Source organism: Panthera onca, chromosome A1, assembly GCF_046562875.1.
Source record: "Panthera onca isolate mPanOnc1 chromosome A1, mPanOnc1 haplotype 2, whole genome shotgun sequence".
NCBI classification, from domain to species: Eukaryota; Metazoa; Chordata; class Mammalia; order Carnivora; family Felidae; genus Panthera; species Panthera onca.
Genome location: NC_138339.1, coordinates 234,571,661 through 234,598,913, shown reverse-complemented (window position 1 = coordinate 234,598,913; position 27,253 = coordinate 234,571,661). Strand labels below are relative to the sequence as shown.

The following is a 27,253-nucleotide window of genomic DNA, read 5'->3' as shown; positions in this document are numbered from 1 at the left end:
GGTCCTGAGGAATTTGTTCTTGTGGTTTTCCCCAAGCAGTATCACCACAGGAAAACTGTGTCATATATTCATTTAATTCAGTAACTCATTAAATGTTCTCTTCCTGTGAAGATAGGGACTCTGTCCTCAGCTGAATCCTCAGCACCTGTAACACTGTCTGACACCTTGTAGGTGTGAAATTTTTCTTTTTTTGAAAAATAAATCACAGGGGACCAAGAGAAAAGAAGTTCACATACAGCTTTGTTTTAATATTTATTGGTAGAAATAGATCTTCAATGCATACTTCGTGTTCATATAAATTCCACATTCTCTTAAGGGTTTTTTTGTTTTGTATTATTTGGAGTTTTTGGCCTCCAAGTAAACTTAACACATTATCTATGCATTTGATTCTTCATAGACATTTTTTTTTTTAGATTTTAAAAGTAAATTTGAGAAACCATGCATATCTGTATACCTTACTTAATATAATCCAAAGAATTGTTTGCACATTCAAACAAGTCACAAAAAGGCCGAACTCAAGTTAAATAATCTATATGTACTAAAATGTCCATGTTCCATTTCTGAGTAAAGAAATACTTGTTCAGTATTACATATTGCTTGCTGTCTAGTAAGATTGTCAGAGACGCTTCAGTAAATTATCTCTATTTTTAAATATCTACTTCCTCCCAGAGATGATCCTGTAAATGTTACACATTGTGCCATATGCAGTAATAGCCCAAAAGCTTAAATAAGAACCAAACTGGTAGTTTTTAGACGGAATATTTTACCCTTAAAATTATATATCTATATATACATATATGGTATGCTGCATATTAAATTTAACATTTCAAGTAACTTAAATATATAGAGCAAACATTCAGCCAAACACTCTCTCATGAAAAGATATTGTCCTTACAATAAAAAGTTAACGAAAGGCTTATTTAGACACCATTGTCTGGACATGGCACTAAGCCTATGGAAGTTGAAAGTCCACATAAAGTCTGCTGTGCTATTAAGAAAAGGAAGATTGATTGTTAACCTACTGAATTGTGCAGATACAAAAGTGCTTAGCATGACGAAATTACCAAAATAAGAACATTTTAAAGATTATTTGGTTCTAGCAATATTGACTATTCTGTACTTGTCGATAACTTAACATTTGCCATTTTAAGTTTCATATAAATTTTCTTTTTAACAAGTTAAAAAAGCACACAAAAAATAGTGCAAACTATAATAATCTGTTCTTTTTCATCCTGGTTAGCTCATCACAAAGGATTCAACAAAAGGGTGCTTAAATACTCAGCTCTACTAAAATGTACTATTTGAACAGACCCAACGCTTCACCCATTGTTTGCTATGCTGGACCCTAGAACAGGCTGCCGACAGATGGGGCAAGTGCAATTCTCTGAGAGCCAGCGGTCAATACAATGAATGTGAAATTCGTGCATGCAAGGTAATTGCCTGAGCTTGTTTCCAGTCACATAGTCACTGATGCAAACACTACAGATTTTGCCTAGGTCACTATCGATACTGCTATGCTCATAGTTCCGGGTGGAAAGATTGTCAATCTGCTCTTTGGTTAAACCACGTATGTGATCCTCGTCATCACCTTCATTTAGTAAAAAGAAGTGAGCAAGGCGAAGGATAGGTAGTGTTCCAGTTTCAACTAAGTTATTTGAATTTCGCGACTGCCGGCCACCTCTGCTATCACTGTTTCGGGCGGGAGGCCGGGGAGTCTCGTTTTCACCACGCATTTCAGAGCTGTCTTCTCGGGCCCGCCTGTTTTGAGAGGAACCTTCACTGTGCTGGCTGATGTCATTAACTGCACCTACGGTGCTCGGATCTGAGTGCCTCTCTGGTAAATGCTGACCATGTCTCGGAACCTCTGACTCAGATTCGGCCTCCATTAAAGAACTCAATTCTCCAAATCCAGTCATGATCTGCCTTAAAATGGACCGAAGAGCCACTGATGACGGTTCCACAAGCTCATTCTCAGAAATCCTCCGCAGAGGAACTGTGATAGTGCTAACATAGGTTTGAACACCTGACCGCTCTAAACGAGAAATAGTTCGGCGAAAGCCCCCACTATTGCTTTCGATAGTGACTGTATTTTCCGCTAGCCCTACCCTAGATCGAGTTCTACTTGCAATACTATCCCGATCTCTGTTTTCTCCAGGACGAATCCTTCTCACTTGGAGGTCCAGTGTGATTGTTGGATGTCGTCGTGTAGCAGTTGAAGATCTGCTAGATTCTTCTCCTTCCTCTACTGTTATTCTTGACACAAGTCTTGAGTTAGAGAATGGAGCATAGGCAGTACCTCTACGTTCCCTATCCTGCTCTAAAAAGACACGCGTTATACCTCTCCTCCTAACAGACCTTCTGACGTTTTGCTGTAAAGGTCTACTTTCTCTCTGTGAGTTACGATAAACAGTGCCACTTTGTCTCTGAATTGGTGAGCGGCTTCGACTACTGAAAGCAGACCGTAATCTTATTGGCTCTAATCTTTGGTTTGTATTCCTCACTGTAACATTAGTTCTAGCCCCATTTTCCCAAACATGTGCTGCTCCAAACCGCTGCCCCTCCCTCTGCCTGAGTTCACTACCACCCAACTGGTTTGCATGACTACCGAAATCAGCACGCGGAACTCTCGTTCTAGGAATGCCAACTGCTCCCCCAATGCCATTTCTTAATCTTCCCAATGTTGAGAAAGATCCTTCTGCTGAATTCTGCCCCCTTGAACCGAGCCTAGTCCTTGGGATGTTGGAGCTACTACCACTGTGATTCATGGAGGTTTGGCTTCGCGTTCGCCTAGCCACAGGACTGGCTGACCTCTGTTGCCTATTTGTAGTACGATCCCTGCTAAAATCTGAAAGTGGAATGCCTGTCTGATCTTCGCCATGAATTTCAATTTCTCTATTCTCATGATTTATATGGATTTCCAGACTAAACCGAAACTCTCCACTGTTTGGGTTTGTTCGACTCACAGCTCTCCAAGTTTGGTTCCCATTTTGTCCACTTCGAGTTGCGTTTCCCGTGCGTCGAAACGTGTTCAACCATTCTAGCAGAGAATCTTCGTTTGAACTTTCTCTAGGGACTTCTGAGTCTGGAAAGCAAAGCAAATCAACTTAAGATCAATTCCTAAAATCTATCTTTAGACTTTTATTAAAGCTTACGAGATAAATTTTTTATTAAATTCAATAATATTTAAGAACATCTATGCATTTTAGTGAATGAAAATGGCAAAAAGTTGGAATTTCTAAAAGAAAAGTATATACTATATGCATAGTATAATACATTCTGATGTATTATAAAACTATAAATACTGTTTATGCAAAGCTCTGAAGAAATCCTCATTCTTACTTTCTCTATGCCCATTACTGGCAAAATATTAAGGCAAATGAGGAGGCGCCTGGATGGCTCGGTCAGTTAAGTGCTTGACTCTTGATTTCAGCTTAGGTCATGATCTCACCATTCGTGAGTTCAAGCCCTGTGTCAGGCTCTGTGCTGACAGCACGGAGCCTGCTTGGGATTCTCTGTCTCCCTCTTTCTTGGCCCTTCCACCTGCCTGCATACTCAATCTCTCCCAAAGATAAATAAATATTTAAAAAAACTAAAGCAGATGAGAAATACAGCCAATACTAAAACAGTACATTTAAATTGCTTTAGCCATATGGTAAAATCAGTAAAATATAGTGGCAAAACTTATATATACTTCATTGTGAATGGGATTCTTCTGGTAAAGGGAAGTCAACATTTTACAGCTAGAGGTATTTTCATGACCTCAGGAATTTTATCCTATTTCTCAGGAACTGCCAAAAATGTACACTTTAAGAAATGTGCCTTTCTGAATACATATTAGCACTACATTATGTCTTTATGTGAAGCTGGGAAACTTTAGGCATGCTACCTAAGTTCTCTAGGACTGTACCCTTATTTGTAACTTGGAGATAATAAAAGTATAAATGTCATAGGATTATCATGAGAATAAAATACTGGATATAAAATGATTAGTACAATACCTGGCATATAGGAAGCATTTAATAAAGGTTAGCCATTATGAATATTTTCTGTTCATTTAGAATGTAAGCTCCAGGAAGATGAAGAGTTTTATCTTGTCTTATTTACTGTTAAATCCCCACCTCTACAACAGTATCTGGTACAAATCAGACTCTCTCAATTAATGTTGAATGAATCAATTTAGAAAAAATGAGCCCCTGATAAACTTCCATAACACTGCTACTACGGGAAGCTTAAGTTTTCCATTTTTAACCAGGGAAGAAATCAATGAAAATCATTCTAATGCACATGAACTATACAGACTTTAACCTTTAAGTTTATTCTACACAAAAATGGCCGTTAAATGAGATGGCTTTGATTTTGTTTCAATCTCTTATAAAAATTTCTTGTAAAAACCATTTTTAAATATTAAAGTTAAAGCTATTAATCAACTGCTGGTGTCAATAAAATAAACCACCTTTAGCCATATCTAAAAGATACAAGCTATTTTACATGCGGTAAGTACCTTTTCCATTAAAACATAGTAAAAGGACCAGCATTACCAGCTATAGCAATATGGTGTAACTTCCATATCTACATATACAGAAAAAAAAAAAGGAAATCCAATTTCCATTTTAATTTGGAAACAGACAGGAGTAAAAGGCAGATAAAAAACATGCTAAAGGCAACTTCCATCTTCAGTTACTAGAACGTATGATGATGGTGTGCGTAAAAGAGTTCACTAATAATCTAATGAAACCTGTCCTGCCCTACTCCTTTTACAAATGCACTGTAATGGTCACGTGAACAGCCTGGCCGTTGGGTGCAGCCATGTGACTAAGTTCTCATCAGTGGAATAGGAGTGAAAGTGATAGATCTCACTTTCGGACTGGTGCCTGGACCTCTTTCTGGAACCTAGACCTGCCAGCTAGAACCTAGATGTGGTTGTGACTTAGCTGGATCACGTACACAATATCCTGGAGCAGCAACGTCCAATGAAACTTTTAATATGCAAATATGAAAATATGCAGCAGTGGAAATTTCTACGTCTGTCCTGTCCAATACAGAAGTCACTAACCATATGTGACTACCGAGCACTTCAATGTGGCTAACAGGAGTGAAAAGCTGAATTTTATTTTTTTTTTTATTTTTTTTTTTTTATTTATTTTTGGGACAGAGAGAGACAGAGCATGAATGGGGGAGGGGCAGAGAGAGAGGGAGACACAGAATCGGAAACAGGCTCCAGGCTCCGAGCCATCAGCCCAGAGCCTGACGCGGGGCTCGAACTCACGGGCCGCGAGATCGTGACCTGGCTGAAGTCGGACGCTTAACCGACTGCGCCACCCAGGCGCCCCGAAAAGCTGAATTTTAAATGTTATTTAATTTTACTTAAGTTTAAATGGTCACATAGGACTAGTAGCTCCTGTACTGGATGGTACAGTGATAGAACTACTCTGCTGGCTGGGTTCCAAGAGGATTCATGGAGTAAAGCTTGCCTATCTCCCCTGGACTGTTAACAGGAAAAGAAACTTGTATCTCACTGAGCCGTTGCATTTTTGAGTTTTTACTCGTCTTTGCTCTAATACAATAATCTTAATATGTGAAATGACTTAAAAAAAAAAAAAAAAGTGAAACTACCAATAATGAATACCTCTGGGGAAGGAAGTAGAACTGGTAAGAGGTACATTGAGTTGGCTTAACTTTTAATTCTATACACTTCTGTTTAGTTTGAAATTTTTTTCACTTTATTTTTTATAAGAACTTTTTATGACTTAGTGTTTGTTCGGTAACATGACAAACACAAAAATAATAAAACTAACAATAAAGACATGTTTTCTCAATCTTTCTGTATTGCTCTGTAGAAAATTTTAGAAGCGAAGTTTAGTTACATTACTTTAAAAGAAGTTGTGTGTGCATTCTAAGATTAAAAAGAATTATGCTGGTAATTAACTTCATTGTATACTATCTCACATACATGAGCTCCCCAAGGGCAATCTGTGTGTGTAAAGGGTCTTTGTATTCAACCCCTGTCCTATACTGCCTAACTAGGCTGCTTTGCACATGATGGGTAAATACTATCTGAATGAGTACCACATTGAAACTGGAAAACATTAAAAACAAAAGTACTGTCCAAGATCCAGTAAGTTCATGTCTGCCACTGCTCTAATTAAACCTGTTCCTAATGGAAAGGAGTCCACAGTACCTCTGGTATCTGTCCCACTTCTCAAGTCAGCCTGAGATGCTCTTTGTTCCTTGACTCCATCTAATCGCTGCTGTAGTTCTTCTGATGTTATTTCTCCTAAAAACAATAAAAAATTGCTCAGTGAAACTAAATACCTTAAGTGATTGTTTTAGGAGAGCTCGTGAAGGGTAAGACTAATAATCTTTAGCGATCTGCAGAAGACATTCTATTATTTTCATGGTCTGTTACATTGATAGACAGTTAAAAATATTTAATTGATGCAAGTATACATCATTTTGGTTGTGTTTTATTAAAATAAAAATAGGGTTTAATTTGAAAACTCTTTTATTTATTTATTTATTTTTTTTTTTCAACATTTTTTATTTATTTTTGGGACAGAGAGAGACAGAGCATGAACGGGGGAGGGGCAGAGAGAGAGGGAGACACAGAATCGGAAACAGGCTCCAGGCTCCGAGCCATCAGCCCAGAGCCTGACGCGGGGCTCGAACTCACGGACCGCGAGATCGTGACCTGGCTGAAGTCGGCCGCTTAACCGACTGCGCCACCCAGGCGCCCCTTTTTTTTAAATTTTTTTTTTTTTTTTTTTTTTTTCATGAAAACTCTTTTAAAAATCCTCTCAGTTGATACACTTAGGAATCTAGAAACCCTAATTCGTAGATTTGTATTAGAGTTAAAAGAAATTTAAAAGGAAGTATTTCTAGGAAAAACTCTGAATCTTTATCTGCTTGAATGTTACCTCAACAGGTCATTATATCAGTCATCAATATACAGTGCGCAAATATGCAATATACAAATATATCCTGGGCAAACATACAAGTTTCAATTAGTTCATTTCTGAAATAAATTTGTAAAAAACTTATGGAACACACTAGACTTTTGAAGCATTATTAATTCAGCTAAGTAAATAAATAAATTATAACACCTCAAATTAGTTTTTTTTTTTTTTAAATGTTCATTTATTTTTGAGAGAGAGACAGAGACCAAGCGGGGGAGGGGCAGAGAGAGAGGGAGACACAGAATCGGAAGCAGGCTCCAGGCTCTGAGTTGTCAGCACAGAGCCCAACACGGGGCTCGAACTCACAGACCACGAGATTGTTACCTGAGCCGAAGTTGGACACTCAACCGACTGTGCCACCCAGGCGCCCCAGAACTGGGTTTTAAAAAATATCTAATTTACAACTATTACTTAAAAGAGAAACAGGGCCGTATATGTAAAAAATTGACACTATTATGTACATTTGTGAGCTCCATGTCTAAGATTCATACTTATCAAAAAGAGAAGTAAGCCAGTGATTTTCTATTTTGTCATATTACAAGGGTCTTAAATTCACAAAAATAGTGCCTTATATTTTGGGAGAGGGAAGAAGGGGGGAAAAAACCCTCCTTATTTTGAAACTCCTCCTTACTATAATACAAAAAGGTGTCTCCTCTTTTACCCATGTCTTACCAGGGGTGCCTAGAAGATTGTGGTCTCTCATTAGCCTGTAATCTTCATCATTGAGTTCGTTAATAAACTGATAATAGGCTTCTTCTCTGTGGAGGCGCTCTTGCTGCCATCTTCTCTCACTTTCACGACGATTATGGGCTTGAGATGAGGCTTCTTCACTACCATCGTCCGATCTCGATCTAGACGGATTCATACTGAGATTCCTGGCTTTCTGTTCAAACAAGATGTACAAGATCCAGGCTGTTAGTCATGGACCACACAGAGCTTCGTGTTTTTGACTTACGGTCTCTTTACTTTCAGTTTAAATTTCGTCCTCTGCTCATATATTCCATATGCCAAATCTTGCAGTGAAGAACTCACACATGAAACGAAAAACAGCTTCTAGGAGACAGAACACAACTGGACCTACTTCTTTGCTTAAAGCCACTACTTAAAGCAGACTGGATTTGGTTTTACCACGCATTTCTCATAGCTGAATACCAAAGTGCTCCTCTCATTTTTCTGCCTCCTTCACTCTATGATAAAGTTGATCTAAAACCCTCACTGACAGTTCGAATATCTGGGTACTTCACGTTAGCATACAAAATACAAGCTGAATTATGCACTTTATGCATGATTTTAAATTGTTTTTTACTTCATAAGCACAGAGCTATTGGGAGGCTATTGTCTACCTTTATTTCCAGCAAAGGTATTCTCCCCCAAATAAAACTCACATATGTAATATTACCCTCCGTTGCACTTTCTTAGGTAAAAATAATTTGGCCTACTGTATCTACTGAACAGACTTGGCAGCTGGTCTCTTAAACCTAACGGGAAATGCCACACGCTTGCTCGGAGGACTGTGAATGTGTATAAGGGCACCCTGTGCCTCCCCCATAGCAAACCTCATCCTCAGGCCTGGTTAGTCCCAGAGGTTTCTGAGTGCCCGTGAAACTTCCTGACCTTGCCTAGGCAAACCCTATTTTTTTTTATTATACTCAAGTGTCATTCCTTAGAGGCTTACTTTTGCACAGAAAAGAAACCAGTGAGGAAAACTACTTGTTTCACAAATATCTTAGAATTTCTTACACGCATCTATTTAGCAAGTCAACGGCTCTCACCTGGGAAGGCACATCAAACTCACTTGAGGAAATTCTTAAAAATAAAGATGCCCTAGGGGCGCCTGGGTGGCTCAGTCGGTTAAGCGACCGACTTCAACTCAGGTCATGATCTCACGGTCTGTGAGTTCGAGCCCCGCGTCAGGCTCTGTGCTGACAGCTCAGAGCCTGGAGCCTGTTTCAATTCTGTGTCTCCCTCTCTCTGACCCCCCCCCCCCCCCCCCCGGTTCATGCTCTGTCTCTCTCTGTGTCAAAAATAAATAAACGTTGAAAAAAAAAAAAAAAAAAAAAAAAAAAGATGCCCTAGATCTCATCTCGAAGCCCAGATCAGAAGTTTCCAAGGTAGGGCCCAGGTCTACCTTTAAAAGCTAATTTGGGCGTGCTGTGGAAGGAAAGAAACTATTCCTTGACAATTTCTAGATGTCAATAAAGGGTGTGTGTGATTACAGCACATGACATAATGGAGGCTGGAGGATCAAATAACTAGGTGACCAGAGAAGCAACGGCCGCGCCTCTGACTCAGTGTTTAATAAGCAAACTACTTTAAATACAAAGTAAATTAGTCTACAAGTCTGAACTACGTGTGAGTAAGCAAGTATCCAGTTTCATGTACATGCTAACATTAAGTTCCAAATTTGGGGATTTTATTACAGTGACTGTTATGTCCTTTTTTAAAGGAAAGATCGAATGACACTACCCAATCAAAAGCAAATTAACGTTACTAAAAACCCGAGGTTTGTTTCCATTTTCAGAATAATCAGGACAAGGCCATCATTAGCAAAGAGCACGTGCGCTAGGGAGAGCAGTAATAAAATTTTTGTACTAAACATTTAAAAAATTTGAAACCCATCATAAAAACCAAGCTACCCTGATAATCACTCAAAACTTTAAGAGCTTCTCAGGGCGCCTGGGTGGCGCAGTCGGTTAAGCGTCTGACTTCAGCTCAGGTCACGATCTCGCAGTCCGTGAGTTCGAGCCCCGCGTCAGGCTCTGGGCTGATGGCTCGGAGCCTGGAGCCTGTTTCCGATTCTGTGTCTCCCTCTCTCTCTGTCCCTCCCCCGTTCATGCTCTGTCTCTCTCTGTCCCAAAAATAAATAAAAAACGTTGAAAAAAACCCCAAAAAACAAAACTTTAAGAGCTTCTTCTCGCAGGTAATTTTCTTGTACGATTAACCGCAACTAAACAAAGCGAATACCTTATTTTCCTTTCAACATGCTTTCAATGCACGCAGTGGAGTCCATCCTTCCATTGCTTGTGCTTTTTTGGAGCGCTGCCCATCTGGAGCAATAGGAGAGAATTGAATCATTCAATAAATGGTCTCTTTGAAGGACGGGAATGGCTAACAAAGTCAAAGCTCTGCTGCAAAGTCAAAGCAAAACCTTCAGTGGATCCTTAGACGCTCGCCTAGAAAACCAGATCCCCCAAACAATTAGGTCATTAAAACCCCCCGCTAGGCCCTTGTCTCTCCCGCAACAGAAACTAGGCCTTCCCTCCTACACGGCCACAGCTCCTGGGATCACAACTCCCCTCTCAAAGGCCTTCCTTCCCACCCTGCTCCCATTCAGATGTTACCAGGGTCAGGTGTCTTCAGTTTACTTCTGAGCCTTCACTTTCTTGCCACCCCCCGCCCTCCGTCCCGCTACTGGTTCCTTTCCTGGCCGTTGCGACGCAAGCTCGCGCCGGGGTACGGTTCGCAGTACAGTAAACAAACTGGGCTCAGGGGCCCAACCAACCTCTTCCCCACCGAGCCTCAAGGAACGCTTCCCTTAGCGACCTGGATTCCCACAGGGAGGCAGGTAACAGACGTTGCATCTGAGCCAATCACCAGTTAGGGGAGGGCATTGAGAGAGCAGTTAACCAATCGGAGGAGAGACGGGGGCCAAGGGGGGCTTGCTTTCCTGAGCGTCTCCCGGAAGTAGTGGCCGACCCGGAGCCTTTCCCCGAGCTCACCTCGCCAGAAGCTGGGCAGTCCTCCTGCCCTGAGGAAAGTTCGCGGAGGGCGGCGCTCCTCTCGGGTCCTGGAAGGTTGTGACCGACGGGCGTGGGCGAGAGGGGCTTGTTTCCGGAGGCCGCTGCGCCCTCTAATCGTCTACTGAAGGGAGAAGTCGGAAGCCCGTGCAGCAGCTCGGGGTCGTCCAGATGACGGGGAGGCTCTAGAGGAGGGACACAGGCCCTGGCCCTTCTTTCCCCGCTGCCAGGTCCCTCCTCGGACACGCGCAGACGCTGCCCCGCCGGCTGGACGCTCGCTGGTGCGACTGGAAATTGTGTCCGGCGGGATCTAGGATGCTAGCGTTCCGCGCGTTCCGCCCCGTCAGGGCTCGCGGCCGGGACTGGTTGTCCCAGGGCCTCCTTCTAGAGTCCAAGTACTGGGCCGCTCAGCGCTCCTGCAGCCTTATAGTCCCAGGGACACATTCTGATTTCCACCCTTGGGAAGTAGTAGCACCTACTCTGCGCCCTGTTGTGGCTCGTTTAAGGAGCCTGGCTACAGATTGCAACCCAGCAGTCTGTTCTTGTCCCTTTACTGCCCCGGTAGTACGTAACTAATCAGCCAGGCTCTTCTCTTTATTGCTCACTGGCACCTGGAAACTACCAACCCCGATCATTCTAAAGTGCTTTTATCTGTGTTTCTTCACTTTCCTGCCAGGAATGCACTTGGAAACTCCCTGCATTCATGTCTCTAGCTTTAATGCTGAGATGTGACACTTACCCAAACTCACTTCACCGTTAATTAAGCCCTTGACTGGGACTCTGCCCAGCCTGGTGTAGGCTCCTTTCCTGACCTCCCTACCATCCAGAAGGCTTAACCATTGCACAGTGCTCACACTGCTATTATTCTTCATTCGTTTGTTCATTAACTCATTCATTCATTCCTGCCTTAACTTTTTCGAAAGTTTATTTATTTAAAAAATATTTTTTTAATGTTTATTTTTGAGACAGAGACAGACAGAACATGAACGGGGGAGGGACAGAGAGAGAGGGAGACACAGAATCGGAAGCAGGCTCCAGGCTCTGAGCCGGCAGCCCAGAGCCCGACGCGGGGCTCGAACTCACGGACTTTGAGATGGTGACCTGAGCTGAAGTCGGACGCTTAACCGACTGAGGCACCCAGGCACCCTGAAAGTTTATTTATTTTGAGAGAGCGCACGCGTGCACAAGGGAGGGGCAGAGAAGGAGAGAGAGAATCCCAAGCAGGCTCTGCGCTGTCAGCGCAGATCCTGCCTCCGGACTCGATCTTGAGAATGGTGAGATCATGACCTGAGCCAAAATCGAGGGTCAGATGCTCAACAGACTGACCCACCCAGGTGCCCCTTGCCTTAACTTTTGAGGAGCTAGCCTATCCCTACCATTAGGCTTAGTGCCTGTGAAGAAGATGTATAGTCTTAAGCATGGGTGAGTTATTGCTTTAGTAGGGGTAAATGGGCCAAGTCAAGAAAAAAATCATATTGTTACAGATACTAAAATGGAAATACATCAACAGCGACGTCTACCAGGCCCTTTGGGATATGTCTGCTGCATACCTCTATAGACTGATCTCTTCTTGGCATCCCAGAACTACTTGAAGTTCCTCAACAATCCTCTGGGAACTCCTAAGCAACACCCAAACCCACTTTTACCTAATTTCCTTTCCCAAGACCCAGATCATATCTCATCTTCAAGGCACTTTTTCTGAGACCTCTGAAGTAACACCCTCACTCCAGCATCCAGCCCAGTGTTCACACATAAAACTAGACACATGTCCCTTTGGGGGCTCCCGTAGCTCCTTCTGTATAACTCTACCTTAGCTTGTATTCATTTACTTAACAAATACTGGGTGCCATTGTGTATTAGGTGCTAGTGATAACATCAGGGAATAAGACAAGCAAGGTCCTCGCCCTCCTTGTCAGTGAAAAAGCCACTGAGAAAATGTGATTATTTTCTGTTAAATTATAGGTCTCCTCCATCTAAGAGTCTAAAATCCTTAAATTTGAACAAATGGTTTTATTCACTTTTATATCCCAGAATTTAGTGTAGCCCCTGACACGCTGTCCTTCGCTTACTGCATGGATGAGCAGAGAAAAATGCGAACTTTCTGCAAACAGGATTACTGCATGTTAGTACAATGACCTCAGAAATTGTGAGTTCAAGTTGAAGAAAGCCACATGTAAGACATCCACAATTTAAGCAGAAGTCATTTTAAGTATCTGTATGAGTTTTAAAGAGTACTAATCCATCAAGTGCAAATACCTTCAAATGTTAAACTGGAAACACACACATATGTGTGTGTGCATGTGTGTGTGTATATATATATATACACATATGTGTGTGTGTGTGTGTGTGTGTGTGTGTGTATATATATATATATATATATATATATATATGACCTAAGAGTCAAAAAATGTAAAATCCTATCAAGTGCTTTAGCTGGTGGAAAGCTGCAGATTTTTGTGACCAAATGGGTAGTATATGTAACTTGAATCCAATACCTCACTTCAGTTTTTGTAGCCCAAGACAAAGTAACTCTAAAGGGAGACGCAATATGGTAATTGGGACAGAGAGATAAATCATTCTGGACACCTGCGTTCCAAGCCTCATACCCTGCCCAAATCTCTGGTCTAATGAATCTCTGTTTACCGGAATGGTACCTAGCCTCTTAGTGTGTATGCATCTTTTAAGTTCAGGACTTTTTACAATTAAGAATAAAAAGGTATTAAGAGAATTTAAACCATGACATTAAAAAGATCCTCTGTATATTTGGTGTCTTGAGTACTTACAATGGCAACCTTAATTAAACTTTAAAATGCAAAACTGAGTAGTTGAGTTAGACATCTAAGTTTCAGCTGAAATCTTGCTGAGTTTGTGGACAGCATTGGAACAGCTACGAGAAATCCAGATTCATCATACTCATTTTTATGATTAACTTTAAAAATTACTCCTTAAGGATTCAGGAAGGCATTAAATGCAACAGTTGAAATACTTATGGAAGGTGCAGCTCTTACAGAACCAACCAAAGAGGAAAGCTGCCACCTTCAAGGTTGCTTCTGGAAGTCCTGAGTCAAGAAGGTACTGCAGCAGTTGCTACAGTACAGTGATCTGGAAGCCAACAGCTGAAAGCCTCTGTCTCCACCACCATCGGTTACCTCTTAACATCAGCAAAGCCAGTAACTGGGTGCTGAATCACTACTGCAGAAGATCCTCCCCTCTCTACAACCCCTTCACCATCAAGAGAAACAGCCCAAGGGGGGTAGAAATACGGCCTCGGCTTTGGCTCAGTTTTCCACATCTTGGTGAATACATTTGAACTGGCAGAATGTAATTTGCATTAGAACTGTAGTCACAGAGAAGTCTGGGTAATGTCACTTTTAGCATTCCAGCCTTTATGCAAGATGGTACATTAGCAGAAGGAAAGAATGGAGATTGAGGAAGGAAATCCAAAGCATCCAAAACTAGTCTCAACCTATCCAGTTAGGCCGGAGACTGTCTTGGGTCATGCCCCCTAGAAATAGAGTCTGAGACAAGAATTCCTGTTCAGGTGATGTATTAGGGAAGTACTCTCTGGAGAAGGGAAGTGAAGGAAGCAGGATTGGCCAGGAGGATAAAGAAATAAGAATGAACCTCAGCCAATCCCAAAAATTCACCAGCAGGTGTTATCCAAGAAGGCCAACCTTTTTGTACCTCCATGCCATTGGATGAGGTCTGCAGGGGCAGGAGAACCATTCTCTGGGGAAGGTGGCATCGTGAATTGTCATCCAACAGAGCAGCTGAAATATAGACGCACTAGCCTATGAAGTGGATTTGGGCAGAGCCCAAAGAGAATTCACTGTAGTCGGCCCTTTGCAATGCTTAGATCACTAACTTTTCACATTAAGTTACTCCATCCAAGCACGATTTTCCCAGACTTCTTATTTGTCACAATTTCTGGGAAATGTTATAAGAGGAGAGTAATAGGACAAACTAGTCTCCACTGCTGCCTCTGGTCTCAACGCCATAACTGATACTCCTTATCTCCACGTCCAACACCCTTTCTAGGTTCCCCTCCACCCCAGCTATCACTTCTGCTAGAATAGGTGGTTTGACTGATAGACTGACCCAGGCACTGTACCCTAGGAGGTTTAATACCCTGGTTATTATGCTGTGGTTGCTGTACTTACCTGTTTATAGTTACAGCCAGACATGGGAATACCAAGAAACGCCCCAGTGGACCACCTGAGGCCAAGCACACTCTTCTCTGTCTCCATTATGTAGCGGCAGCCCCAATTCCTGCTGATTTGTCAGTCTTATGGCATTAGGAACCCAGAGTGACCAGAGAAGAAACATTGCTCTAAGTTTAGTGGGGCTCTTACAGTGTCCTCTGAAGGAAGCATCCCACGTCTGAGTATCAGGCTCTCTAGGCTAGCAGGGTCTCAAGTCTCAGAGACAGGAAACACAAAGTCTCCAAATGGATCACTGGGAGCGATGGTGAGCAGGCCACTCCTAGTTTTATCCCTTGGTCTCTGGACCCATGTATTCTACCTACTAGGGACCCTTGACCCATGTTATGGCCATTGATTGAAGAAGTGTATTGCATCCTGAAGAATACCGATCCAACTCACGAGGTGTCGTTTCCAACCTGGAGCCTCAGCTATGCCTTCAACAGGCCATTGCTCCAGTCCATCAAGCCGACAGCTTCCAGCGGTGTGGTGTGTGGTATGTGTTACAACCAGGGGAGCCTCTGGTCAAGTGCCCGCCACCACACCATCTTGCTGTAAAGTGCGCCCCTTGGTCAGCGGCAGCATTTTGTGATGTCCTGTGTCAGAATATCAGACCTCCATCTGAGGCAGTATTCTGTCAGATTCCACGTCAGAGTCCTTGGATACTGTGCTGGATGAAGTGCTGTGGGCACGAAAAGCAGACCCACCCTTAGAACACACGTCAAACCTAGTCAGGATGAAATGTCACTGTTTCCATGTCGGAAGGGCTCAGTGCAATCAACTTGCCACCCAGCGGCTGTGTGGCCTTCTTAGAAGCTCAGTACTGGTCTCTGCTGCTGACAGGTCAGACATTTAGTGGTGGACTAACTATGTTGGCTTTGGAGAGAGAGTCCGAGTTGTTTGACCCGTTCGTCCCTCCATCTCTGCCACCATGGCTTCTCCATCCACCGGCCTGCTGTGTCAGAACTCGGGTGACCCCTGATGTAGGCTGACCAACATCTGCTGGCCTACTCATCCTGCTTGAGTTAGCACCTCTTCTGCAGTGGACACTGTCTAATGGGCATTATTTGCCATAAAAACCCTCACACTCTGTGCTCTCCCGTGGATCCAGCCATCTGTCTCCTCTCCAGCCTTCCCCAATCTTTTTTCTTCCAGCCCCTGACCAATAAGCTAAGCTAACCTCCGTCACTGTAGAGTACCCCCTTACCCTGGCCACCTCTGTCTCCGAAGTCGATGACTGAATGCATTGCCTGAAACTCTGCCAACCGGGAAGATTTCCTTCTACCACTCTCTTTCAGAGCCGCCTCTGAGTGGGGCTAAATCACAGCAGCAGATATTTGCAGCTTGTATCCGGACCCAGGTGACCCATCCACGAACCAAGCTTGGGTTTTTCCTTCTGTGTCAAATGGTCACAGGGACCCCCTCGAGGCCATGACTATGTGTGGAGGGAGAAGCATTGGTTCAGCGGTGGTAGGTGACATGGGGATCTCAGCTACCTGTTATGCAGCTCACTACCTAATCCCAGATGCGTGAAATGGCTTACAGCCCACTGCCACTGCAACCCCCTGATCTGCTGACACAGTAAATCCGGCAGAACCCAACTTACGATCACTTGGTGTCTCATTTTAGATGCTTAGTTTCTACGAGGGCCCACTAGCATGACAGGAGCTGTTTTTCAAATGCTGAATAATTCTGGGCTGCAGATGGCATGGCCTTGCTCCAGAGCCCTGGGGTCTGTGCTATGACTCGCCTATTGGGGCTTTCCAGAAGCACTAAGTGGCATTTTTCTCTACAACAGATACCTCTAGTACCATGGGATCTGCTGGCTCAAATGGCCCCAGTAGCAAGGCTGCTTGTGCCATGGGATGCTTCCTGAAAGGTAGCAACCTTCCAAGTCACTTGATAAATATATCCCCAAGTGCAGTGAATGTGCAAACCTACCGAGGCCTCTGAGCATTCTGCTGTTTTCTTCGCGGTAGAGATGCACAGTCCAATAACTTGCCCTGTGCTTCAGAGATGCTCCAGCATGCCTAGATCCCTGGACCCCCAAAACCCTCACTGGTGAGGCAGGCCCCTGACCCTTTGTAGGCCTTATCTCCCACCTTCTGGAGCAAACGTATATTACCAAGACCCTCAGAGTCCTTGCCGCTTCTTGCTTCTAAGTTCCAAATAACACAGTATCATCGATGTAGCAGCCCAACATAATGTTCTGCTGGATGGACAGGTTGTCCGGGTCCCTTTGGACTATATTATGACAGAGAGAAGGATAATTAACATGTTCCTGGGGCAAGGGTATACCATATTCATGCCATGTGGATGCATACCGCTTCTGATCCTTCTTCCCGGTGAATAACAGGAAAGAACACCCCTGCAGATTGATAACTGCATACATGTACCAAGGACGTATTAATATACTCTAGTAAAGATACAAAATCTGGCAAATCAGCTGCAACGGGGCCAACAATTGGTTAAGTTTGTGGTGTTCCACTGTCGTATGTCCTCATCTATCAAGCTTCTGCAAAGGTCAGACTGGCAAGTTAAATAAAGCTATGACAAGGAACACCATGCCTTCATTTTCAAAATCCTTGTGGGTGGTATGAATCTCTCCCATCCCCCCTGGCCTGCAATACAGCTTTTTAATTTACTATCTTGGTAAAAGAGAGGTGGTTTTAGGGACTGCTCCTTGGAGTTTCTTACTATAGTAGCTCAAGGAACCAATGTGAGAATTCTGCCAACAGCTAAGCATTCCAATTCTGATGATACATTTGGGAAGCAGAGAAATAACTGAGGCCATGGACTCAGCGGACCCAGTTTGAGATGGGCATGAGTCAGAGCTCCGGTTATTACCTGACTCCCTGTTGGCTCTTCCTTGTACGAATGCAACTTCTCTTTTAACTGGTTGGTTTTGAGTCTAAGAAATGACTCCAGTCTGGAGATTGCACAAGAGACCATGACTTTCTATTGTGGTGCCTGACCTCAACCTTCTGCTAGCCCATTATTAAGTAAAGGTTGTGTTCTATTTACATACATTTAGCACTATTCTTTCTCACTGCTCATCTCTCTTGCTCCTACAAGCGCTCTGCGGAGTCCTCTCCGTGGATCCCTGAAGGTCAGGCCCTTGAAAGTCCAACTTGGCCACCCATCATAGTAATTAAATGGTTCTAATGGTTAAGTGCTTCTATGGCTCAGTGCCGTCACCTGGCCTGTGCTGTTCTGGAATTCTTTAATCCCCTTTGCTACCAGGAAGCCCAGGAATACTGTCTCTTATTATCAGCTTCAGCCTACAGAGAACAGTCTCTTAGTGATGCTGGTACCCCTTTCACCTGTGAATTTCTTATTGCCTTCGTTTTCTCTGGGAACTCTTGAGAAAAATAATCAGCTGGTGGGCTTTCTGATCTTCTGTAATAGATCCATCCTATCATGCTATTATGGATTGAATGTTTGTGTCCCCCCCCCCCCCCCCCGCCAATTCATATGTTGAAATCAAACCCACAGTGTGGGGTATTAGGAGGTGGAGCCTTTGGAAGATGATTAGGTAATGGGGGTGGAACCCTCATGAACGGGATTAGTTCCCTTTTAAGAGAAGGCTAGAGAGCTAGTTTGCTGTCTTTCTGCCACGCGAGGATACAAGAAGTTGAATTCTGCAACCCATAAGAGGGTCCACAGGACGCCTAGATGGCTCAGTCGGTTAAGCGTCTGGCTCTTGATTTCAGCTCAGGTCATGATCTCATGGGTCGTGAGTTCGAGCCCCACAACAGGATCTGCACTGACAGCACAGAGCCTGCTTGGGATTCTGTCTCCCTCTCTCTCTGCCCCTCCCCTGCTTGCTCTTTATCTCTTTCTAAAAATAAATAAACTTAAAAAAAAAAAAAGAAGGTCCTCACTAGATCCCAACCATGCTGGCACCCTGATTTCAGACTTCCAGCCTCCAAAACTGTGGGAAATAAATATCTGTTTTTTTTAAATGTTTATTTTGTGAGAGAGAGAGCGCGTGTGTATGCCCGAGTGGGGGAGGGGCAGAGAGAGGAGAAAGAATCTGAAACAGGCTCTGTCCTGTCGGCACAGAGCCAGATGCGGGGCTCGAACCCACGAACCATGAGATTGTGACTTGAGCAGGAATCAAGAGCCATATGCTTAACCAACTAAACCACCCAGGGGGTTTCATGGGGAAATGCTCCCACACTGACAAATTCTCCTCTCTCTTGCTTTCTGGTCTACCCGCCTTGCTCCAGCACAATTGTGGTCCTCTCTGACACTTTCTCCCTGTTTTTGCTGGCGAAAAGTTATTTAGGTCCAATTGTTCTTTGGCTTATAACCCCTCTCTACGTACAGCATGACCAGCACGTCCCTAATTGGGTTATGGTGAAACGCGACCCCCAAGTTTTTGGTCTGGTATCCAAAAGTAGGCAGTGGAAAATCCTTGCCTTCATCTGAGATTCCTGAGTGGCAAGGCAAGGAAGGTGCTATCTTCTAGCAAGGGGCAAAGACCACTTCTGCAGGCCCATTAATTCAGGGGAGGGTGGGGGTTCACGGGCCGCACCTCCCGGGCAAAGAGATCCGTGTGCTTCAGGGTCCCACTCCCTCCCTCTCAGCGCCCTGCCTTAGGGCAGAACGGATCTGCCTTGACCGAGCATTCAGCCTTCCCTGCAGTGCTGCTGCAAGTTAGACCTCCACCTGCCCCCCCTCAGCTCAGTCTGTTGTCGGCTGCAGGTGATGACGGGCTCTTGAAATGCCGTCAGGAAGGCCCTCTGACTCTCACGCTTCACTTTTAAGTCACGACGAAGTGACTTGAGCCCGCCATCTTCTTTCCTTGGTACATGAGCGGTGCCCAGCGGTGGCCATCCACTTGCACAGCCCTTAGAATGACCACTTCCTCCATATCCCTCAACTGCCAGGCAACCAGCCCCTGCGTTCTCTTCCGCCTGTGGCACACACCAACTCTCCGCAGGTGAAGGGCTTAGCAGCCGCACCGCTTCCCATGCCAGGGCTGTCAAGACTCCACCGAGGGCTTTGTGGCCCGTCGCCCAGCAAATGATCCAGCTCCGAAAGTTCATCCTTGCTTCCTGGGGTTCCTCCAGGGATGCACTATCTTTGCTCGGACTCCCCAGACACAGAGCCTGAGTCAGTGATTTACTGACGGAGGATTCTTCAGCAAAAATCTTTCAGTAGCGAGGGAAGAAGAGGAGGGGGGAAAGCTGAGCAAAGGTTGGCTAACGTCTAACGGAGCGTGGTTCTTTGATTTGGGAAAGAAAATCAATCCGATCTCCCTCTGCGTGGCTAACTCTTTTAGGGCTCATGAGCGCGGGCATCTCTACTTCTGGAGAAGATTCAGTGGCCTTGACTTTGGTTAGGTCTTCTTTCTGTGTGACCTTCTCGTAACTCCTGGTAACCAGGGTCTTTCACTTACCGCCTGATATAATTGTCTTCCTATTTGAGGAAGAGAAAGAGAAGTGTTTTCCAAAACGCCTATGTTACTCCTCTCTCTGAGGGTCTTAATATGCCTTAGGGTGAGGGGAGAGGTAGGTAAGGATAGGGATAGGTATATAGTTTACATAACTCCTGTTATACATACAGATAATTCGGATATATTTATAGCTCTACCCTGAATCCCTTAATATCCACTAGCCCAGTGGTTCTCAATTCTGGCTACAATTAGAATCCTCTAAGGAGCTATTAAAATTTTTGGTACGTGGGCCTGCCCGCCAAAATATTCAGATTTACTTGGTCTAGGATTGGACCTGGGTGTCAGTGATTTTTTTTTTTAAAGCTCTCAGATTATCCTAATGTACAGTTAGGATTGAGAAGCACTGAACTAGATTGTGAGGTGCATGGGGCAGGCGTATGGTCCTATTCCTCTAGACATTTCCGGGGTCTACCTCGGTATCTGTGGAAGGCATCCAATGATATCGAATAAATGATGGGGCGCCTGGGTGGCTCAGTCAGTTAAACATCCGACTCTTGATTTCAGCTCAGGTTATAATCTCACAGTTTGTGAGCTCAAGCCCTGCGTCAGGCCCTGAGCTGGCCGTGTGGAGCCTGCTTGAGATTCTCTCTCCCTCTCTCTCTGCCCCTGCCTGCCTGCTCTCGCTCTTTTTCTCTCTCTCAAAGTAAATAAACTTAAAAAAGGATTTAAATAATATCCAATGAATGAATGAAAAAAAGTAGAGAGAGAAATGCAATCTCTTCCCTGTTTGTAAACAAACATACATACACGGACATTTAACAATATTAAATCACATTTGTAAATAAGCTTGACCTGGGGCGCCTGGGTGGCTCAGTTGGTTAAGCATCTGACTCTTGATTTCGGTTCAGGTCATGACTCCCAGTTGGTGGGTTTGAGTCCTGTGTGGGGCTCTGCCCTAACCATGTGGAGCCTGCCTCGGATTCTTTCTTTCCTTCTGTCTGCCCCTCCCCTGCTCGTGCTCTCTCTCTCTCTCTCTCTCTCTCTCTCTCTCTGTCTCTCAAAATAAATAAACTTAAAAAAAAAAAAAAAGTTGACCGAAGCAAACTTTCTGTTCTGATTGTTACAGATATTCCCGGAAGAGGTTAAAAGTCACCACATTGTGCCCAGACTCAAAAAAAGACAGTTTTGGCAAATGAGTGGAAGATTAAAGCATATCTATTTTTCTGGAAGAGGCAAGGGAACAGGGATGGACGAGTTCATAAGAAGGTCAACGTCAGTGGGGAAGGAAATAAACATTTATGAGTACCCACCATGTTCCAGACACTATACCAGCTGTTTTCATGGCAGCCAAAAGGGCACAGAGGACCATAGGAGCTCAGTAAATATTGTCGGAGGACTGAGTACTGACGGAGCAGAGAGAGGGTGGGTGAGTGGAGGAATCACTCCGTGTAAGAAATAGCCCACATATGCCCCATTGAGAACTGTCTTTCTAAAATATGAAGGACATCATATCTGGAAAGAACGACAATGAACTGGGCTGGGAACGAGAACAGGAGACGAGAACTTAAATCTGGAAGTGCTGGAAATTCATTTCAATAATCACTGTTTATGATTCAGAATGCGTATTCCAGAGAAATCATGCAGGGTAATTCCCAGCCTAGCCCCAAAATACACATTTAATCTGCAGTGGATGTAAATTATTAATTGTCCAAATATGGGTTTTAAATTTTGTTTAATGTTTATTTATTTTTGAGACACAGAGAGAGCATGAGCAGGGGAGGGACAGAGAGAGGGAGACACAGAATCCGAAGCAGGCTCCAGGCTCCGAGCTGCCAGCACAGAGCCCCATGAGGGCTCGAACTCACGGATGGTGAGATCATGCCCTGAAGCCAAAGTCAGACGCTCAACCAAATGAGCCACCCAGGCGCCCTTAAGTGTGGGTTTTACTTCCTGTGATCAGCTGCACGTACTATAAAGTACTGCAGAGATGGGAGCGGGGAGATGACGAGGATTTTCTGACAGTCACTTAGAAATGAAGTTTCTGGGGTGCCTGGGGGGCTCAGTCGTTCTGACACTGGCTCAGGTCATGATCTCACAGTTTGAGAGTTCGAGCCCCACCTCAGGCTCGCTACTGTCCCTGAGGAGCCCACTTCAGATTTTCTATTCCTCCCTCTCTCTGTCCCTCCCCCCGCACGCTCTCTCACTCTCAGAAATACATAAAACATTACAAAATTTTTTTAAAAAAGAAACGAAGTTTCTAATCTACAAATTATGTTTGAAAATTTGTAAATTGCTGATCAGAACTTAAAACTCATTTCATCAAAAAAAAAAAAAAAAAGTATCCATGGTGGTTTCGTTTCTGTCTAGCCCACAAAGCTTAACTTGGTTGAAATTAACTTTTTTAAAAATTTAATTTGATCCTCCTACTGTCCTTGCCCTTTGAGTTTGTTCTTTTTTCAGTTCCTTCTCTTATTATCTGTGTGAACTTGGGCAAATTACTTAATCTCTATATGCCTCTGTGTCCTAATCTGTAAAATGACAACCATAGGACCTACCTAATTCTGGGGGTTAAGTGAGTTAATACCTGGCACATAGAAAATATTCAATAAATAATAGCTATTTCCTTTTTTACTTTTTAAAGTTTATTTAATTATTTTTGAGAGAGTGTGCACGCGCGTGCACACACAAGTGGAGGGGAAGGGCAGAGAGAGAGAGAGAGAGAGAGAGAGAGAGGAAAGAGAGAATTCCAAGCAGGCTCCAGGTACAATGTTAGTGTGGAGCCCAGTCAGATGCAGGGCTGGAATTCTAGAACTGTGAGATCATGACCTGAGCCAAAATCAAGAGTTGGATGCTTCACCCAACTGAGCCACCCATGGGCCCCAATAATAGCTATTTCTGTTGTGTTATTGTCTGTCTCTGGTTGGCTATCCTCCCCCTACCCCCGCAGAAAGGCAAAGCCTTAGACAAGGATTCATTTTAAAACACTTTACTTAGGAAGTGTTCCCTGGAAAAACCAATAAGGGAATAGGGGAGTGGAACTGGGAAGGAAAGGAGCTTAAGTAAGGGATGCAAGGTCAACTTTGACCTAAATTCATAGAGGGCACAGGACACAGTGCAGGTCCCCCCAGTTGTCCCCGTCAGAGGCTATGAGAGCTAGAGTATTCATACTTGTACCTATAGTTATTAACTGAAGATGGGGGTGGCTTATTTCCGGGTACTTCAGCTTTGCCTGTGAAAGCAAGGTGGGTTCCAGTAGCCTAAAGGTAGCCCCGAGTCAGTGCTCTGAAAGGATATGGTTACCGGCTTGACTTGGCATCTGTTACAACAACATCATCATCATCACCTCCCATAAGACACGCAATGGTATATAGTATAAAAGGCATTGTGTCATGTTCTAAGGATAAAAAACAGTCCTTGTCCTTTCACGCCCTTGAATTCTTCTGAAGACACAGGATAAATACACAAAGGTAAGAGATGTATATATGCAAAATGCCAAGTAAGTGTAGGCAAGGTACTTGCTCTGAGTGTATTGGCTCATAGGAAGGAAAGATGCCAGGAGTACCTGAGTTGGATCTCACAGAGTGGGTAGGGTTTAGACAAGTACAGAAAAGAAGGCGGGGGTGGGGGGGTGGGGGGTGGGTGTTGCTGGGGAAAAGAGTGGAATGATGAATGTTTTAGGAAGAATCAATAAACTGTTCTAATGTGGTAGTTCTCAACCCTAAATGCTCATTAGAATCACCAGGGAGCTTTAAAAGTCCCAATGCCCAGCGGTAGCCCAGATCAATTACGTCGGAATTGCTGGGGTGATTCCTCAGGTATTTCCAATGGCCACCCAGAGCTGAGAACCACTGTTTTAAATTGGCTAGGAAGCAGCTTCGGAGGAACTGACTAGGAACTACACTAGAGATACGGAAGAGCTCAGATTGTAGAAATTTTAGCTATTTGGAGCCAATGATTTTAATCTCATTCTAACATTTCTATTGCAAGCTGCCTTCCAGCATTTTCCTAAGTGAGGCAAAAGTAAATAGAGAGTCTGGAATATTAGATGAAGGAGTTTGAACTTTATGCTGTAGGCAATGAAAGGTCACACAGGGTCCTTGAAGGTTTTTGAGCACGAGAATGATGTAAATGAAACAACATTTTAAAATTTAAACAGGATGTAGAGTTTGGGGGCAAGCAGGACAATGCCTGATGGAACTTGACCTTGGCTGGTAGGGGGAAGGGCTACCAACAGAGAGAAAAAGTTCCAGAGGTTCTGAGCGTGAAGTTGCACGGAAACAAATAGCCGTGGGTATCAGGTATCGAGTGGTGGCAGAGGTGACCCGACCACGTTTGTGTGTGAGAAAGGGAGCTATGCAGTTCACAGGAGATCCATGTTTGTACAGGAACCAGCCAGAAAAAACTTGGCTCTTCCGGTGATTGGGCCTGAGTAACAGTCCAGCTAGCTAAAGGGTGAAGCATATTGGAAGGAGAAGCCAGAAGAGTAATTTAAGCCTTGAAAAACTGAACATAAAATGAAACTGTGCTCCTATAGATTACTTGCTATACTGTTGCGTAGCAAAATGTATTGTGAACTGAAAAAACAGAAAGTAATATGCTTATTCCAAGAGAAAAGGGGTCCCAAAGAAGAAAAAAGGACAAGGGTATAATACTGTTTGCCAATGTAAAGAGGTAAATTTTCCTTAATACTTAACAGAACACAAGAGCAGAATTCATCATCAACAAATGGGAGAGATTTTCAGTTTGGGATGCCCTTACCAGTAACCGTGATAGGAATCTGTTAGCCAAGGAAAGAAGAAATCATTTTTAACCTGGTATTCATATTATTTCTTCAGCTGTCTGTTTTAGCTACTATACCTGCATATTAAAGAAGCAAGGAATGAGGGTGTTTACTTTTTAAATTATCCTGCAAAAAATTAAGTTAAAGATTTTCACGCTAGTGCTATGCTATAAAAGGGGAAATCCTGTTCTCATTTTCCTCCTTCCCCAGCTTGAATGTCATGGTCTGTCATTTTAACTATGCTATTGCCAATAATTCCAACCTGTGTCGCCTCGTCTTTTCATTAAACCCAGCTGGCGAGGCGCTAACCCTGGATGAATCTAACATCTGTCTTTGCCAGGCCTCCACCTGGGCTGTTGAGTGCTGGTGATGAAAATCTCACAACGGGGCAGATGGATATCGATATAAATGCATGGCTGTGCCTGCAAGGGGACCCGCGACATGGGCTAGAAGTCCCGCGATGATATCCTGCCAGCTCTCTCTCTCGTTCTGCCCAAAGCTTGTTTTAAACCCGTAGCCTTTTCAGACACGAAGGGATACCGCTGCTTTCTCCTTCCACGCCTGTCCCCTCACTCAGAGTCCAACTTTTCTTGTACCTTCTCTAGAGAACCAAAGCCATTTGAAAAGGAATAGCTTCAACTTTTACCAAATCCACAGTCACATGTACCCATGAAATATCTGCAGGACATGGCCACAATATTTTGCTGTCCCCATTACTGAGGACTGAGTCTATTTGTGGACTCTTCGAATCTGGGCCGGTCCTGTATCTAGCTTTAGCCTAAACTCGTTCCTCTCAAAGTCTTTCTCATCTCAGTAACTGGCATCATCTTCAGGAGTCGTCTTGATTCCTTGCGTTTCCTTACCTCCCATCCAACAGAGCAGCGAGTCCCCTGCCTCCCTGTCTGTCCGTTCTTCAATCTCGTCTCCCGGAATCCATTGTTAACATACTAGCCAGGATATTCCTTTTAAAGTATAGATCACATCTGGCCACTCCCTTCCTTACAACTTTCCAATGGCTTTCTCTTGCCCTAAAAATAAAATCCAAGCCTCTTTTCTATGGTCTTACAAGGACCTGTATGATCTGGTCCCTTCCTACCTCTTTGCCTTCATCTCACACAACGCCCCCTGCCCTTCCTCCTGACAATTCTATCACACACGACTTCTTTCCCAGCTTAAAGCCTTTGCACTTGCTGCACACCATCTATCCACCCGGACCACCCTGATCTCTCACCTTAGCAGGATTTTCTCCTCATCATTCAGGTCTCCCTTAAGCATCATCTCAGAGAATCCTTGGCCATCCACCCAATCCGAAGGACTCTCCTCTGGGCTCACTTTCCATCGCATTGCTTTGTTTTATATCCTTCCTGGTACTTAGAACTTTCTCCCTTCTGTGAGCTGCCCACTCGCTTCTTCTTCATCACCCTGAATGAAGGAGCTCTCATATTCTTATATGACACTGCCCCTAAGCGTAACACTTCATTGGTCTAGGACGGGCCCCCCAGCTGAGCTGGACCAGAGCCTTTCCTGTGATTTTTAGAACTGGAGTTGAGAAACACAGTCAATTCTTCTCTCATGACAGGCGTCTGATACAAAATTCAGCAACTGTGAGTGGTCACGTTTCCAGTCATGTGGAAATGAGTCTATAACAACAAATGACATTCACATGATGAAGGGGAGAAAGAACGTTATTTTTGAAAGTGCTTTTTGGTTCTGGTTGTTTCCAAGGTTTAAATTATATTTTGGATGTGTTTAGAGTTAATTGAGAAATTTCGCATTAATATTTTCTTTGAAAAAAGTTAAAAGGCTAGAGTGTTGATTGATCTAACTTGTTCTTTCTTGTGTCTAACACTACTCAAATGTAGATATTTAAGGTGTGCTTTTGATGATACAGATGATGAACATTCCACCTGCAGAATGGAAGGTTGGATATTTTCTGTTTAAAGCACACTTTAATATTGAGTGAGAAAACAATTAAAAGTTGTAGAGACAAGAAGTGATCAATTCTGAAAAGACACACTTGGGCGTTTCCATTAATACATCATGATATATCATATATAGCACTAAATTCTTTTGCACACTACAAAAAAAAAATACATGTTCAGAGGCAAGGCTGGGGCAAGATGTTAAATGTTTTCAAATGACTGCCCCCCCCCCCCCCACACACAACTTAAGGTCCATTT

The 27,253-nt window shown here is 43.7% G+C and overlaps 1 protein-coding gene across 5 annotated transcripts in view; it reads right to left on the bottom strand.

Annotated features, from left to right (window-relative positions):
• Positions 1-10,978, bottom strand: part of RNF6 (ring finger protein 6) — a 33,553-nt gene extending 22,575 nt beyond the window's left edge. Inside the window, exons 1-5 of one of the 5 annotated variants that reach the window (XM_060637503.3) lie at positions 10,295-10,449; positions 9,918-10,000; positions 7,626-7,836; positions 6,179-6,274; positions 2,964-3,082 (exon numbers count right to left, since the gene is read on the bottom strand). In XM_060637503.3, coding sequence (XP_060493486.2) covers positions 2,964-3,082; positions 6,179-6,274; positions 7,626-7,818 — 408 coding nt within the window. In that variant the 5' untranslated portion in view covers positions 7,819-7,836; positions 9,918-10,000; positions 10,295-10,449. The other 4 variants (XM_060637499.3, XM_060637500.3, XM_060637502.3 and 1 more) reach the window with 4 other exon arrangements.
• Positions 10,979-27,253: the final 16,275 nt, after the last annotated feature.